Source organism: Salmo salar, chromosome ssa12 (genome assembly GCF_905237065.1).
Source record: "Salmo salar chromosome ssa12, Ssal_v3.1, whole genome shotgun sequence".
Lineage (NCBI taxonomy): Eukaryota > Metazoa > Chordata > Actinopteri > Salmoniformes > Salmonidae > Salmo > Salmo salar.
In genome coordinates, this window is record NC_059453.1 from 86778946 (window position 1) to 86796838 (window position 17893).

General features: G+C 43.0%; 1 protein-coding gene across 2 annotated transcripts in view; it reads left to right on the plus strand.

Moving 5' to 3' along the window:
• Positions 1-17893, plus strand: part of LOC106566044 (chemokine-like protein TAFA-2) — a 140790-nt gene that overhangs the window by 107051 nt on the left and 15846 nt on the right. Inside the window, exons 3-4 of one of the 2 annotated variants that reach the window (XR_001319791.2) lie at positions 2788-2937; positions 7817-7954. Coding sequence is in view for 1 of the 2 variants with exons in the window: in XM_014133851.2 (XP_013989326.1) it covers positions 2788-2937; positions 7817-7941 (275 nt within the window). In the remaining variant the exon portion in view is untranslated. The remainder of the gene's footprint in view (positions 1-2787; positions 2938-7816; positions 7955-17893) is intronic. The other variant, XM_014133851.2, reaches the window with a different exon arrangement.

The following is a 17893-nucleotide window of genomic DNA, read 5'->3' on the forward strand; positions in this document are numbered from 1 at the left end:
AGTGGCTTTGGGACAGCCAGTGCAGCGACGCTCTCCATCCAACCTGACAGAGCTTGAGAGGATCTGCAGAGAAGAATGGGAGACTCTCCTCAAATACAGGTGTGCCAAGCTTGTAGCGTCTTACCCAAGAAGATTCAAGGCTGTAATAGCTGCTAAATGTGCTTCAGCAATATACTGAGTAAAGGGTTTGAATACGTATGTAAATGTAATATTTCCGTAATTGTTTTTGTATACCTTTGCAAAAATGTCTAAATACCTGTTTTTGCTTTGTCATTATGGGGTATTTGTGTGTAGATTGATGAGGGAAAAAAACAACTGAATCCATTTTAGAATAAGGCTGTAATGTAACAAAATGTGGAAAATGTCAAGGGTTCTAAGTACTTTTCCAAATGCACTGTTTAACAGGGAATCTAGCCCATCTACAGTATGGGCATCCTGCCCATCTACAGTATGGGCACCAGGACCATCATATTTCTCACACTTCACTTCCACCTTCTCCCAATATGCTGAGGGTGTAGTCTGAGGGCATAGGATCAGCAGTCAGCCAGCTTATGGCCTTTTCTTTGTTGTATGTAGTTACCAGCCCAGGCTCGCCTCACCCCTCACCTCACCCCTGTAACCCACACCCTAATCTCCCTCACCTTGCCCCCCTACCCCCTCCCTACCGTGCACACTGCTTGGTGTGGGGTTTGACTCCTGAGTCAGTGACCTTGACCCGTAGAGGGCTGCTGAGGCCTGAGGTTTAATCAGTAGTTTTCACAGGTTCCTCTCCTCACAGCTCTGGCTGCATGCTGCCAACTGCACCTTAATGAGTAAACCCTTCCAGTCTTCCAGCTATCCAGCCCAGACCCAACCCTGTACGGTAGCTCTGTTGCGCTGGCTCTCCTTCTCTCAGACCACAAATAGCCTGGTGGGCGTGCTGGGGGTGGAGGCGCAGCCGATGAACCGGGTGACTTGGCAAAGCTAGCCATGCAGGGCTAGCAGACATGGCTGCTCGGTTTGGAGGTTGAAGCGCTGAAGCAGTAAGTTCTCTGCTGTGGAGTGCTCAGTACTTTTTAGTGAACAAGTTGATCAAATTATTATGGCGAAATCACAGGTAGCTATTGTTATGACATTTCACAGTTCTCTGAATCTATTGTGTGTTCTCAAATTCTCAACTCTGACATTCGATTGTTCTGTTTATCTCCCAGTGTAACAGAGTGACTGAGTGTCACAGAGCTTTACTGGACCGTTATTGATTCCGTATCAGTCACACACAGCTATCTCCCCCTCTTCAAAAAAGTTGGAATACTCAATTTGAGCAATTGAAACTATGACCCAGGGGTATGCCTGTGGCTTAAAGATAATCACATCACAGGCGAAGACCCTCACCTGTGTTTGCATCAGTAAGGTTGTGTTGGCTGGAAAGCACTCAATCACCAATTGTTAACTGGCCTTTTGTTGGAATTTGAATTGCCCCTTATTGATTGGAAGCAAAATGTTTTTAATGTTGTAGATTAGATTTTTGGATTGCTCACTAATGACAAGATGGAGGCCCATTTTCAATCTATTTTCAATTCAGGTCCCAAATTGAAAATCTTTACAGGCGTAATTAAGGCTGATCTGAAAATAACACTGAAACTTTTAATCGTTTTCCCCCTTGACAATGATGTGTAAAAAACGAAAGACTTTCACGTAGGCCTACTAAGAAGGAAGGTAATGAATATAAAATAGACACAAATAGATTTTTTTTTTTATTATCTAAAAAGACAACTGTGTACATGAAGGATATCATCACCCGCAGTAAATTATTATTCTAAATATTAAAAAGCTCATTCTTTAAATGGTATAACACAGGTCATACTGTTATAGATGTAAACTCAATTGACACAATAATTCTGTGATCTTTCAGTCCACGATTACTTACATCAAAGGAGGCATTTAAAAACACATCATTGACAACCTATTTCTGTTAACGTTGCTGTGGATTGATGCTTTGCTAGTTCAAACATCTCCACAAAAAAAAGTCTACATTTTATACTTGGAATTAATAATTCAGCACCAATCTATAAGGGGTATTTTTATATCCCTTACTTCAAGAAGCAATGACTATATTGTCCGTGTTCTCACCACTGAAATTGTGGCCCTCTCAGCTTTTAAAGAAGGATTTTCCCTATGCATAATTCATCAGTTGCAGGAAAGAAAAGGCCCCCTACGTGGAGAACAATTTAAGCATGAAAGTACACGAGAGATGTATCTTTGCAGTGAGCTGCAGGTCAGCTATATAGAGGTCCCTGCCTGGTAGGTTCTAATACACTTCCTCCTCCCCACTCTTTTCTGGATTTTTTAAAGGCCATTTAAGATCAGGAGGGATATTCCCAATCAATATACTCATTGCTTTAGTGGGATTAGACTCTGAAGTGTACATACTGTAGAAAGATTTCTTATAGACTCTGTAGGGTACAAACAAAGATGTGTCTGATAGACTCTGTAGGGTACATACAAAGAGTATGTGTTTCAAAGCCTCTGTAGGGTACAGTCTTTGTCTTCCTGTATCCCTCAAATTCAGATATGGACCTCAAAGCCAGTTACACTGCTTTTTTCATGCTCTGCCCTATTCTGACCAGAGCCCAATGTGGCAGCCCTATGTGACTGTTCAAACCTGGGCCAAACATACAAAGTGCACTAATGAGAATAGGGTCATTTGAGATCTGTCCTTGCAGACACAGCTGTAGCTTACAGTATTTGTTCTGCAGGAGCTGGAGTGTTGAACATGATTCTAACATGGAACCACCTCTGTGTTTGCAGTGCATGTCAAAGCAGGGACCTGTGAAGTGACCGCCGCCCACCGCTGCTGCAACAAGAACAAGATCGAAGAGAGATCCCAGACGGTGAAATGTTCCTGCTTCCCCGGACAGGTTGCCGGGACAACAAGAGCGGCCCCATCTTGTGTGGACGGTACGGTCGTTGTTTTTTCTCTCGTATTTTTGAATTTTTATTGACAGGATTAACACCACAGTAAGAGGCTGTATATTGTACCAACATTGGTCTAGTTTCACTCATGTATCACTTAGAAATAGTGTTGTTTCAAATGCTTTTTTCAAATTTTCTAAATGTGTTACCCGTTTAAGATGCCAGGAGTATGTGCACGCCACTACTTCACAGGAAAGACATTTTAACGTTTTTTTTAAAGACTTTTTTTAATATATGCGTTTTTTGGCCGAAATGCCTTCTGGAACATGTGAACTTTCATGTGCCTTAATAGCAAACTTGTATGCCATCTGTAAATTTGAATACAATTTTTAAATTCTGAGCCTAGTTGGTTTAGCCACGGAAAAATACAGGAACCTTCCTGCTATCCATTATTGGCTGAGAAAATGGATAAGCTGGACATGTCGAGAGATGAGTTCGGATTGGTCTGCCATGTAACATGCTTCTGTCTACAACATGAGCTGCTCAATATGTGTGGATAATCCTTTCTACCGCAGCATTCTTTTTTAAGATATCATGAATAACTGAAAAGGTGTTGCATTGCTGCCCTGAAGTTAATTGCGCTATTGACAAAGATCAGTGGGAAAAGGTTGTGATGGACTACTTTCTGGAGGATGATTGTGCCATGTTGACTCTCCCTGACTAAATCAGACGATGAGGAAATACCTGATTTAGGTAAAAAAACATTTTCATTGAACTAGAAATTGTAGAGTCTTCTGATGACCGTGATAGGGGAAGAAACAACGATCAACAGTGTTGTTGTCATGGAAGAAGTTGACTGATATTAGTAATCAGTGGAATGCCCGGTGGAAGCAGAGAGATGATTGCCAAATACGGAGAGAGTCAAAAAGAGAACAGAGGAGGCTGTTGTATAAAACACCTGTCTCTGGATTACATCTTCAAATTAAGGGCAACCATGGCATCTATGACAGAGGGAGAAGTGTTCATCAATGTATATGGGTAAGAGTTTAGCTACATTTTCAGATATTATACGTTTCAAATTTTTTGCTGAAACTTGTTTTTCATTGCAAGTTAAAGCGTACTGTTAGCTAGCTCGCTAGCTAACGTTATGTGTATGATCTGTTTAGTAATATTATTTGTATCTCAGAAAGCCATTTGTATTGCTAGTTATAGCCTAATATTAGCTGGCAAACATTGAACCTAGTTGGTTAGCTTTAGTTACCTGCAGATTCATGCATGGTGCGTGGTATTATGAGTTGGGATGATGATTAATTGTTTAGCTAACACCACTATGCAAGACTCCACTGTGCAAGTAACCATTTCACTGTACCGTTTATACCTTTTGTATCCTGTGCATGTGACAAATAAAGTTTGATTTTATTTGATAGAGTGTGTGTTTACCAGAGACCGTAATGTAAAGTACAACATGACCTGCACCAAAATCAGATTAGGATATAGGCCAATATACTACTACCTTTTGCCTCTACTTTCACCACTTTTAGTCTTGAAATCTTCGGTTGTTTACTACTCTACGTATTCACTCTGTTTAGCACATGGCCTCACATGTGAAACCTTAAAGTAATGGGTGGGGCTAAGGCTTAAGAGGGTGTGAACAATGCTGAATGGTTGTAGACAAAGAAGAGCTCTCCAGTAGGTGTACCAAAAATATAATGGGTCATTTTCTAAAAAGTGGGGTTACAAGTTTATTAACTTTCAATGCAGACTCACTTTCCCGTTGTTCCTCAACTGCAGTGTATGATATACAAATTTCTAGCTCTGAGTCTACTTTTATCCAATGTAGAAAATACCATTTCAAATGTTGCTACATAGGACCGAATCCAGGTGGTGGGTCACATTTAGGGTAAGATATTTTCTTCTACTGATCAATCTACTGATCAATCTAACCATTTAATTGGTTAAGAGCTCTTTAGAGTACTTGTCTTAGAGCATTCTGTATGTGATCTGTTTGGGATCAAACCGACCCAGTCAACTTCTTACTGAGCCAGCCAGCTATATGCTGTCTGTCTGCAGTCTGTCTGCTGGATTATGAGACACTAAGACCTGGGGAGCTGCTGCGCTGGCTCGCTGAAGTAGAGAGGGGGACCGGTCATTTAATATCATGTCCTCAGTGGCCCCTCCGACAGGTGAATCGATCCCTGTCTTGTGTTCTGTACTGTAATGGCTCTGACAGGGGCTTCCTCGCGTCTTGACACTGCTTGCTGAAGCATTAGAAATCTCAAGGGAAGCCTTACCCCCTACAGGCCTCCTTAGAGGCAGCTGTAGACCTTGGAGCTCTGCTCCTCCCCCACCTCCACTGTGCCGCTCTGTTTATTCCGCTCCTGCCACTGTGTTCATCGGCTTGACATTGACCCACGGCCTGTAATTCACTTCTGGAAACACACAGCCCTGCCAGGCAGCCAGGCAGCCAGTCAGCTCGCAGTCATGGAGGATCTCTCACTACTGTCATCTATAAGTCTTTGCTAGGTAAAGCCCCGCCTTATCTCAGTTCACTGGTCACCATAGCAGCACCCACCCGTAGCAAGCACTCCAGCAGGTATATTTCACTGGTCATCCCCAAAGCCTATTCCTCCTTTGGCCGCCTTTCCTTCCAGTTCTCTGCTGCCAGTGACTGGAACGAACTGCAAAAATCGCTGAAGCTGGAGACTAATATTTCCCTCACTAACTTTTAACATCAAATATCTGAGCAGTTAACCGACCGCTGCAGCTGTACATAGCCCATCTGTAAATAGCCCATCCAATCTACCTACCTCATCCCCATATTGTTTTTATTTACTTTTCTGCTCTTTTGCACAGCAGTATATCTACTTGCACATGATCATCTGCACATCTATCACTCCAGTGTTAAGTTGCTAAATTGTAATTACTTCACTACTATGGCCTATTTATTGCCTTACCTCCTCATGCCATTTGCACACACTGTATATAGACTATCTTTTTTTTCCTATTGTGTTATTGACTGTACGCTTGTTTATTCCATGTGTAACTCTGTGTTGTTGTTTGTGTCGCACTGCTTTGCTTTATCTTGACCAGGTCGCAGTTGTAAATGAGAACTTGTTCTCAACTAGCCTACCTGGTTAAATAAAGGTGAAATAAAAAATAATAATAAAATAAACTGTACTATCATTCATGGAGGATCTCACTTCTCTACTGTCAGTCGTGGAGGATCTCTCACTACTCTACAGTCAGTCATGGAGGATCGCTCACTACTCTACAGTCAGTCGTGGAGGATCTCTCACTACTCTACAGTCAGTCGTGGAGGATCTCTCACTACTCTACAGTCAGTTGTGGAGGATCTCTCACTACTCTACTGTCAGTCGTGGAGGATCTCTCACTACTCTACTGTCAGTCGTGGAGGATCTCTCTACTCTACTGTCAGTCGTGGAGGATCTCTCACTACTCTACTGTCAGTCGTGGAGGATCTCACTACTGTAATGTCAGTCGTGGAGGATCTCTCTACTCTACTGTCAGTCATGGAGGATCTCACTACTCTACAGTCAGTCATGGAGGATCTCACTACTCTACAGTCAGTCATGGAGGATCTCACTACTCTACTGTCAGTCATGGAGGATCTCACTACTCTACTGTCAGTCATGGAGGATCTCACTACTCTACTGTCAGTCATGGAGGATCTCACTACTCTACTGTCAGTCATGGAGGATCTCTCACTACTGTCAGTCATGGATGATCTCTCACTACTCTACTGTCAGTCATGGAGGATCTCACTACTCTACAGTCAGTCATGGAGGATCTCTCACTACTGTCAGTCATGGAGGATCTCTCACTATACTGTCAGTCATGGAGGATCTCACTACTCTACTGTCAGTCATGGAGGATCTCACTACTCTACTGTCAGTCATGGAAGATCTCACTACTCTACAGTCAGTCATGGAGGATCTCACTACAATACAGTCAGTCATGGAGGATCTCACTACTCTACAGTCAGTCATGGAGGATCTCACTACTCTACTGTCAGTCATGGAGGATCTCACTACTCTACAGTCAGTCATGGATGATCTCACTACTCTACAGTCAGTCATGGAGGATCTCACTACTCTACAGTCAGTCATGGAGGATCTCACTACTCTACTGTCAGTCATGGAGGATCTCATGACTCTGCTGTCGTTCATGGGGGATCTCACTACTGTACTGTCAGTCATGGAGGATCTCTCACTACTCTACTGTCAGTCATGGAGGATCTCTCACTACTGTCAGTCATGGAGGATCTCTCACTACTCTACTGTCAGTCATGGAGGATCTCTCTACTCTACTGTCAGTCGTGGAGGATCTCACTACTGCACTGTCAGTCATGGAGGATCTCACTACTCTACTGTCAGTCGTGGAGGATCTCTCACTATTCTACTGTCAGACATGGGGTATCTCTCACTACTGTACTGTCAGTCATGGAGGATCTCACTACTCTACTGTCAGTCATGGAGGATCTCACTACTCTACTGTCAGTTATGGAGGATCTCACTACTCTACTGTCAGTCATGGAGGATCTCACTACTCTACTGTCAGTCATGGAGGATCTCACTACTCTACTGTCAGTCATGGAGGATCTCACTACTCTACTGTCAGTCATGGAGGATCTCACTACTCTATTGTCAGTCATGGAGGATCTCACTACTCTATTGTCAGTCATGGAGGATCTCTCTACTCTACTGTCAGTCGTGGAGGATCTCACTACTCTACTGTCAGGGTGGATCAAAATGCCTTCCATTCACTTTCATTGACATGTTTGTAGAAACAGTCATATTTTTGTTGGTTCAGTTGTTACTGCAGTCTACTAGTGGATGTATCTTTTCACTGCCTTGTAAAGGGCACACATTAACCGTTTGTGTCCCTGTCTTGTTGCCTCTTGCAGCATCCATAGTTGCCCAGAAGTGGTGGTGTCAGATGCATCCATGTATGGATGGGGAGGAGTGTAAAGTTTTGCCTGATCTGAAAGGCTGGAGCTGCAGTACGGGAAACAAAGTGAAGACGACGAAGGTGGGTGCATAATGTAAGCAAATGCATCACATGTACTGTTACACACACATACACACACACACACACACACACACACACAGAGAAACGTACACACACACACAAACGTACACACACACACACACACACACACACACACACACACACACACCATTTTGTTTCTTCTAAATTCCACCATGATGTAGAATCTTCAGTAAGTTAAGGTGTTGATTGGTCCTCTACATAGCCAACTGTAGTCACCTACTGGTTGTGTGTCTGTACCTGTCAGGACGAATACATTCAAAGTTCATATGATCAAAAAGGCTCAATTTTGCTGAGATACAGTCAAATATGTGTATATTGAAGGAGGAGTATCTAGAGGTTGCAGTGAGAGACCCACACACGCAAACTTAGCCACTTATCACGTATTACGTAACACAACGTTTTATTAAGGGTGATAGGTGCAGTACTCGTCACTGCATACTTTACAGAAAGTAGGCTGGCCCTCTTTGAAGTTATGTAGGTCAATTCAATGATTTATTTTATCTGTAAAGCTCTTACAAAAACTCCAGCCGTACCTCACATCAGTGATTCCCAACCTTTTTCGGTTACTGTACCACCAACTGAAATGTGCACTGCCCAGAATACCCCTGATTTACCTTCTAATGTAATGCCTGTGGATAGGCCAAGTACCCCCAGGGGTCCAAGTACCCCTGGTTGGGAACCAGTGCCTCACATAATTAAGGGAATGGCCTTAATTCAGGGACGGCGACCTGTGGAAATCCCTTCGGTCTCCTCAGAGTTGGGTAAATCTGCTTTTAGTTTCTTTGCACCAATGTTTTTATTTCACCTTTATTTAACCAGGTAGGCAAGTTGAGAACAAGTTCTCGTTTACAACTGCGACCTGGCCAAGATAAAGCAAAGCAGTGCGACACAAACAACAACACAGAGTTACATTCACATTTTAGTCATTTAACAGACGCTCTTATCCAGAGCAACTTACAGTAGTGAATGCATACATTTCATTTCATAAATTTTTTTTGTACTGGCCCCCCGTGGGAATCGAACCCACAACCCTGGCGTTGCACACACCATGCTGGCATGGCAAACAGCATGCTCTACCAACTGAGCCACAGGGAATAAATAAGCGTACAGTCAATAACACAATAGAAAAAAAGATAGTCTATATACAGTGTGTGCAAATGGCATGAGGAGGTAAGGCAATAAATAGGCCATAGTAGCGAAGTAATTACAATTTAGCAACTTAACACTGGAGTGATAGATGTGCAGATGATGATGTGCAAGTAGATATACTGCTGTGCAAAAGAGCAGAAAAGTAAATAAAAATAATATGGGGATGAGGTAGGTAGATTGGATGGGCTATTTACAGATGGGCTGTGTACAGCTGCAGCGGTCGGTTAGCTGCTCAGATATCTGATGTTAAAAGTTTCAGCGATTTTTGCAGTTCGTTCCCGTCATTGGCAGCAGAGAACTGGAAGGAAAGGTGACCAAATGAGGTGTTGGCTTTGGGGATGACCAGTGAGATATATCTGCTGGAGCGTGTGCTATGGGTGGGTGTTGTTATCGTGACCAGTGAGCTGAGATAAGGCGGAGCTTTACCTAGCATAGACTTATAGATGACCTGGAGCCAGTGGGTCTGGCGACGAATATGTAGCAAGGGCCAGCCGACGAGAGTATACAGGTCGCAGTGGTGGGTGGTATATGGGGCTTTGGTGACAAAACGGATGGCACTGTGATAGACTGCATCCAGTTTGCAGAGTAGAGTGTTGGAGGCTATTTTGTAGATGACATCGCCGAAGTTGAGGATCGGTAGGATAGTCAGTTTTACGAGGGTATGTTTGGCGGCGTAAGAGAAGGAGGCTTTGTTACGAAATAGGAAGCAGATTCTAGATTTAATTTTGGATTGGAGATGTTTAATATGAGTCTGGAAGAAGAGTTTACAGTCTAGCCAGACACCTAGGTATTTGTAGTTGTCCTCATATTCTCAGTCGGAACCGTCCAGAGTAGTGATGCTAGTCGGGTGGGTGGGTGCGGGCAGCGAGCGGTTGAAAGGCATGCATTTAATTTTACTAGCATTTAAGAGCAGTTGGAGGCCATGGAAGGAGTGTTGTATGTCATTGATGCTCGTTTGGAGGTTTGTTAACACAGTGTCCAAAGAAGGGCCAGATCTATACAGAATGGTATCGTCTGCGTAGCGGTGGATCAGGGAATCACCTGCAGCAAGAGTGACATTGTTGATATATACAGAGAAAAGAGTCAGCCCGAGAATTGAACCCTGTGGTACCCCCATAGAGACTGCCAGAGGTCCGGACAACAGGCTCTCCAATTTGACACACTGAAGTCTGTCTGAGAAGTAGTTGGTGAACCAGGCGAGGCAGTCATTTGAGAAACCAAGGCTGTTGAGTCTGCCGATAAGAATGTGGTGATTGACAGAGTCGAAAGCCTTGGCCAGGTCGATGAAGATGGCTGCACAGTACTGTCTTTTATCGATGGCGGTTATGATATCGTTTAGTACCTTGAGCATGTCTGAGGTGCACCCGTGACCAGCTCGGAAACCGGATTGCACAGCGGAGAAGGTACGCTGGGATTTCGAAATGGTCAGTGATCTTTTTATTGACTTGGCTTTCGAAGACTTTAGAAAGGCAGGGCAGGATGGATATAGGTCTGTAACAGTTTGGGTCTGGAGTGTCACCCCCTTTGAAGAGGGGGATGACCGCGGCAGCATACCAATCTTTAGGGATCTCGGACGATACGAAAGAGAGGTTGAACAGACTGGTAATAGGGGTTGCAACAATGACGGCGGATAATTATAGAAAGTGAGGGTCCAGATTGTCTAGCCCAGCTGATTTGTATGGGTCCAGGTTTTGCAGCTCTTTCAGAACATCTGCTATCTGGATTTGGGTGAAGGAGAAGCTGGGGAGGATTGGACAAGTAGCTGCGTGGGTGCGGAGCTGTTGGCCGGGGTTGGGGTAGCCAGGAGGAAAGCATGGCCAGCCGTAGAAAAATGCTTGTTGAAATTCTCGATTATTATGGATTTATCGGTGGTGACAGTGTTACCTAGCCTCAGTGCAGTTGGCAGCTGGGAGGAGGTGCTCTTATTCTCCATGGACTTTACAGTGTCCCGAAACAGGACACTGTAGGAGTTAGAGCTACAAGATAAAAATCATCTCCAAAATAATGTTCTTTTTTAAACAAAGCAATTATTCGTATTAATTTAGAATGATATAAAAGCCCCTTGGATATTCTCACAGATATATTATTAACCTTGTTATTCGCTAGACAATATACACTACCGTTCAAAAGTTTGGGGTCACTTAGAAATGCCCTTGTTTTTTAAAGAAATGACATTTTTTGTCCATTAAAACAACATCAAATTGATCAGAAATACAGTGTAGACATTGTTAATGTTGTAAATGACTATTGTAGCTGGAAACGGCTGATTTTGTTATGGAATATCTACATAGGCGTACAGTGGCCCTTATCAGGAACCATTCTCCTGTGTTCCAAAGGCACGTTGTGTTAGCTAATCCAAGTTTATCATTTTAAAAGGCTGATCATTAGAAAACCCTTTTGCAATTATGTTAGCACAGCTGAAAACTGTTGTCCTGATTAAAGAAGCCATAAAACTGGCCTTCTTTAGACTAGTTGAGTATCTGGAGCATCAGCATTTGTGGGTTCGATTACAGGCTCAAAATGACCAGAAACAAAGAACTTTCTTCTGAAACTTGGCAGTCTATTCTTGTTCTGAGAAATGAAGGCTATTCCATGCGAGAAATTGCCAAGAAACTGAAGATCTTGTACAACGTTGTGTACTACTCCCTTCACAGAACAGCACAAACTGACCCTAACCAGAATAGAAAGAGGAGTGGGAGGCCCCAGTGTACAACTGAGCAAGAGGACAGGTACGTTAGTTTGAGAAACAGATGCCTCACAAGTCCTCAACTGGCAGCTTCATTAACCCTTCTGTTGTCTTAATGGTCAAAAATGACCCGCCACTATGTTTAACAGCAGAGAAACCCCCTAAATGATATATTTTCAACTTGAAATTGTATGACTTTTCCTAGAGTGACCCCAACATTTGAAAAAGTGAAACATCGCCTTTGTTCACATTCCCATGAAAGCTGTACACCACTGGGTACAAAGATTGTCTTAAAGTCATTTTTGACCCTGCAGTTATAAAATCATTTACACACCACAAAAACCAGACACACACATATGCACACACACACACACACACACACACACACAATGATAAATTGAGATGATGTGTGCTACTGATTGAACTCAGACAAAACTTAAACGTCCTTGTGCTTGTGCAGCATCTCCCCTCCACGACCCCACACATGACTCAAGTTCACAGACAATAAAAACAACTTCAGACAAAATAAACAACATTTCAGACAAAATAAACATTTATTGAAAGCATTGTTTACTAATGGGGAATGCAGTCAGAGGTTATAAAGGTGCTGCAGATGACAGTCCCCCCAGTTCTCTCTTTGCTGAAGCCATGAGTGCACGTTTCTGTGCCCAACAGGTCGTGGATCAGATTTTTTCAGATGTCCAGGAGGAACTAGAGAACAATGATTTAGAAGAGGAGGAAGTATCTGAAGAAGAAGATGGGGAAGAATACACCCCAGAGCACAATGCATCATCTTTAGATGAAGAAGAAATCCCCCAAGCTGAGAGAGAGACATTTTTGTCAAAGAACAGCAAAATAACATGGTCCTTGTCACCATATGACAACCAGGGCAGGATGGCAGCACAAAATGTCATAATGATGACCACAGGGCCCACAAGACATGCAGTTGCCCATGCCCAGGACATCACCTGAACATTCTACATGTTCATCACACCAGCCATAAAAAAAATCATCCTGGAGTAAATATGGAGACAACTGGAAAAGGATGGATGAGATTGACCTGCGTGCCTACATAGGGCTGCTAATCTTAGTGGGTGTGTATAGGTCCCGAGGCGAGGCTACACGTAGCCTCTGGGATGCAAGGAGTGGAAGGGCGATTGTCCGTGCCACGATGCCACTGAAAGTCTTTCACACTTTCTCAAGAAGGCTACAATTTGATAACCATGAGTCAAGACCTGCAAGACGAGTGAGAGACAAACTGGCGGCCATAAGAGAGGTTTGGGAGAAGTGGGTGGAGCGTCTGCCGTACTTCTACAAACCTGGGCCCGAATTAACAGTGGATGAGCAACTGGTTCCATTCATAGTTACATTTTTATTTTCATACCTGTAATGTAAGTGATTTTCACTGTTAATTAATCAGGGGTGCGTGCTCAGCCCCCTCCTGTACTCCCTGTTCACTCATGACTGCACGGCCAGGCACGACTCCAACACCATCATTAAATTTGCCAATGACACAACAGCGTTGTGATCACCGACAACAACGAGATAGCCTATAGGGAGGAGGTCAGAGACCTGGCCGTGTGGTGCCAGGACAACAACCTCTCCCTCAACGTGATCAAGACAAATGAGATGATGGTGGACTACAGGAAAAAGAGGACCGAGCACGCCCCCATTCTCATCGACGAGACTGTAGTGGAGCAGGTTGAGAGCTTCAAGTTCTTTGGTGTCCACATCACCAACATACTAACATGGTCCAAGCACACCAAGACTGTCATGAAGCGGGCACGACAAAACCTATTCGGTCCTGGAGCGCCAAGTCTAGGTCCAAGAGGCTTCTAAACAGCTTCTCCCCGCAAGCCATAAGACTCCTGAACATTTAGTCAAATGGCTACCCAGACTATTTGCATTGCTCCCCTCCCTCCCTCCCCTCTCCACACCACTGCCACTCTCTGTTGGCATCTATGCATAGTCACTTTATTAACTCTACCTACATGTACATACTACCTCAACTAACTAGTGCCCCCACACATTGACTCTGTACCGGCACCCCCCTGTATATATTGTTATTTTTTACTGCTGCTCTTTAATTACTTGTTACTTTTATCTCTTATTCTTATCCATATTTTTGAAACTGCACTGTTGGTTAGGGGCTCGCAAGTAAGCATTTCACTGTAAGGTCTACACCTGTTGTATTTGGCTCATGTGACTAATAACATCTGATTTGATTTGTAATATCATTGATTTATGTGATTGTTTTCTGTGACACTGATACTAATTACTGATAGTAATCTCTTTATTCAAAAGGTTGCTGTCCTTTCTGGTAGTATATGCCCAGCATGCCAGCAAAGTATGGCATCAAGATGTGGGTGGTCTGTGACGCACAATCCAGCTATGCTTGGAAGATGCAAGTCTACACAGGGAAGCTGACCAGTGGAGGCCCAGAGAAGAACCAGGGTATGCGGGTTGTGCTTGATGTGACAGATGGACTGAGGGGGCACAATGTCACGTGTGACAATTTCTTCACTTCTTATGAACTCAGCCAGAAGCTCCTGAAGAGGACGATTGGCATGGTTGTGGCACAGTTAGAAAGAACAAGCCTGAGCTCCCCACTGCACTCCTCACAACAATGGGGAGAGAGGCCTTCTCATCAAAGTTTGCCTTCACCCCCACCACTCTAGTTTCTTACCTCCCAAAGAGGAACAAGAATGTGGTCCTCCTGAGCACACTGCACAAAATGGCTGAGATCAGTGATTGGGAGGACAGGAAGCCAGCCATCATCCTGGACTACAACCACAACAAAGAAGGCTTGGACAACCTGGACAAGGTGATTGGAACTTACAGCTGCAGGAGGATGACTGCCCGCTGACCCCTGGTCATCTTCCATAACATCATTGATGTGTCCTCATACAATGCCTTCGTGATATGGAACAAGATCAACCCTACCTGGATGCCTGATAAGCAGAACAAGAGGGTGTTCCTGGAGCAGCTGAGAAAGGGACTTGTAACCCCACACATTCAAAGAAGGGAGCGCCTCCCCCGCACAGCAGCCTCTGCAGCGCTTGTGCAGCTGTTCAGGGGGCAGAATCTTGTCCTGATCCACCCAAGGCTGCAGCTGGGGCAGGCAAGAGGAGGAGATGCCAATTCTGCTCCCAAAAGAAGGACTGTAAAACAAATACTATGTGCTGCACATGTAAGAAATACATCTGCAAAGTCCATGCACACATACTTGCGTACTGTGCTAATTGGAGTTGATTGATTTATGTTCTTCACATTTTTGTTTTGTATCTATTATCTTATTTTATTCTTATTTATTGTTGTTGTTTATACACATTGTGGGTGGGGGCAATGGTTAAAAAATGGGAGAAGACTAGTATTTTGTAGTTTAATTCCTCATTGTACAGTATATAAGAATATATTGCCAAATGACAGGTTGTTTCTTCATGCAAAATAGATTTGGGGTTTAAAATTCAATTAAGCTGCTTTATTTTAGGGGTTTAGTGAAGGCGGGACATTTTTTACCATTAGGAAAAGGGGGGTATACAGAATGTTAAGACTACACAAGGGTTAAATAGTACCCGCAAAATACCAGTCTCAACGTCAACAGTGAAGAGGTGACTCCGGGATGCTGGCCTTCTAGGCAGAGTTCCTTTGTCAAGTGTCTGTGTTCTTTTGCCCATATCTTAATCTTTTCTTTTTATTGGCCAGTCTGCGATATGGCTTTTTCTTTGCAACTCTGCCTAGAAGGCCAGCATCCCGGAGTTGCCTCTTCACTGTTGACGTTGAGACTAGTGTTTTGCGGGTAGTATTTTATGAAGCTGCCAGTTGAGAACTTGTGAGGCATCTGTTTCTCAAACTAGACACTCTAATGTACCTGTCCTCTTGCTTAGTTGTGCACTGGGGCCTCCCACACCTCTTTCTATTCTGGTTATAGCCAGTTTGTGCTGTTCTGTGAAGGGAGTAGTACACAGCGTTGTACAAGATCTTCAGTTTCTTGGCAATTTCTCGCATGGAATAGCCTTCATTTCTCAGAACAAGAATAGACTGATGAGTTTCAGAAGAAAGTTCTTTGTTTCTGGCCATTTTGAGCCTGTAATCGAACCCACAAATGCTGATGGTCCAGATACTCAACTAGTCTAAAGAAGGCCAGTTTTATGGTTTCTTTAATCAGAACAACAGTTTTCAGCTGTGCTAACATAATTGCAAAATGCCAATGTTTATTTAGTTATTGGATCCATAACGAATTAATATGGGAATAAATATCACTGAATTACAGAAATATTGGAACAAAGTTGTCTAATGAAGGTTAACAAATTGTTGCTTACTGGGAAATGCTCTTTCAAACACACATTGTACAGTGCCATTATGGCTATTAGCAGGTAGCTGGACAATAGACTTGTGTAGAAGGAGGGTAGGGGGAGAATTCTATCGTCAAATGTATTTCTAAGTTAGGTTGGCTGCATCACAACCGGCCGTGATTGGTTGCAATTTCAGTTTAATCCATCAGAAAAAAATAAACAAATAATACCACAAGAAGTATTATTATGTATCATATCCGACCGTGATTGGGAGTCACATAGGGTGGCACACAATTGACCCAGCGTTTCCCTCCCTCTAAAAACAGAAATAAATGTTTTCGCCTTTATTCAGATTACAATCGCTCACTTTAATAAAAAAAAAAAAGAAATATCCTCCAAAATATTATTATATATTATCAAGTTGATGGGACTGACATATAGAGGTACCTACATAAATCTGTGTGACTCACTCATTCATGGCTTTGGATCAAAATGATGGGCTATTAGCAGGACAATATACCTTTACCAACACCTTTCTGTATTTTGATACTTGGTGGATGGTACCTCCCCAGTGGCGAAGCTGTCTAAGTCACAAGCTGTCTAAGTCACCAGCTGTCTAAATCACCGCATTTTGAAACCCGTGCCGGCTGCCATCGGGAGACCCATGAGGCGGCTTTTGGTTTTCATTTAGAATCCTTCAATCCTCTATATGTAATTATTGATGGAGAGTCATATTTTTCGATATCCTGTAGGCCTACCGTAGGCGACATGAGTCTCACTAGGGTTGAGTAATATGCTATTAAAAGTGGTGTAGGTTTTATTTATTTAAAGAGCATATTGATGTTAGAAGCAATAGGATTTGAAGCAATAGCCTACAACTATTTTAGCACCATTTGGCTCTGCTCTGAGACAAGCATGGGGACTGGTCTTATAAATCAATTAGATTTTTATTTTGACTGAATCTCCATTTGGGTATTGGTTGGACTTCAATTATGGTGTAGAAATGTTATACTCTTAGTGTAACCTTTATTTAACAAGGCAAGTCAGTTAAAAACACATTCTTATTTACAAGGACAGCCTACTCCTTCCTCCCTGTTGGGGAATTGGACCTTGGTCTCCCACATGCCCGCACAACATGGGGATTCTTTAGCTAAATAGCCCAGTACCGTAGCCTACTCCTGACCGTCACATTGTAAAGCGCCATATTTTCCGTTCCATCCTAATGGAAACCCAGAGGGTTTTTCGTTTTTCTTTGAATAGAAACAACATAATATTAATCAAATTAATCCCAAACTCTAAAAGTAATTGGAAAGGTAGATACAAATTATTTGTGACATTGTGGTTATAATAAAGAATGTAAACAAGATGTGAACAAGATGCTGTGTTTTTATTTACAGTATTGATGGACAGCTGGTGGCATTTTGAAAACAGGTTTTCAAACACTTGTAGGCCGATTAGCAGGACAGTATACCTTCATCAACGCCACTCTGTATTTTGATACTTTGTGGATGAGCGCTTTGGAGTGGATGGGGTCTCCCGCAGTGCAAAATGCGTTGCTACAGATGCAGGTTCGATACCCGTGCCGGCCGCCACCGGGAGACCCATGAGGCGGCTTTTGGTTTTAATTTACAATCCTCCAATCCTCTAAAAAAGTATTTGATCCCCTGCTGATTTTGTACGTTTGCCCACTGACAAAGAAATTATCAGTCTATAATTTTAATGGAAGGTTTATTTGAACAGTGAGAGACAGAATAACAACAAAAAAATCCTGAAAAACGCATGTCAATAATGTTATAAAATG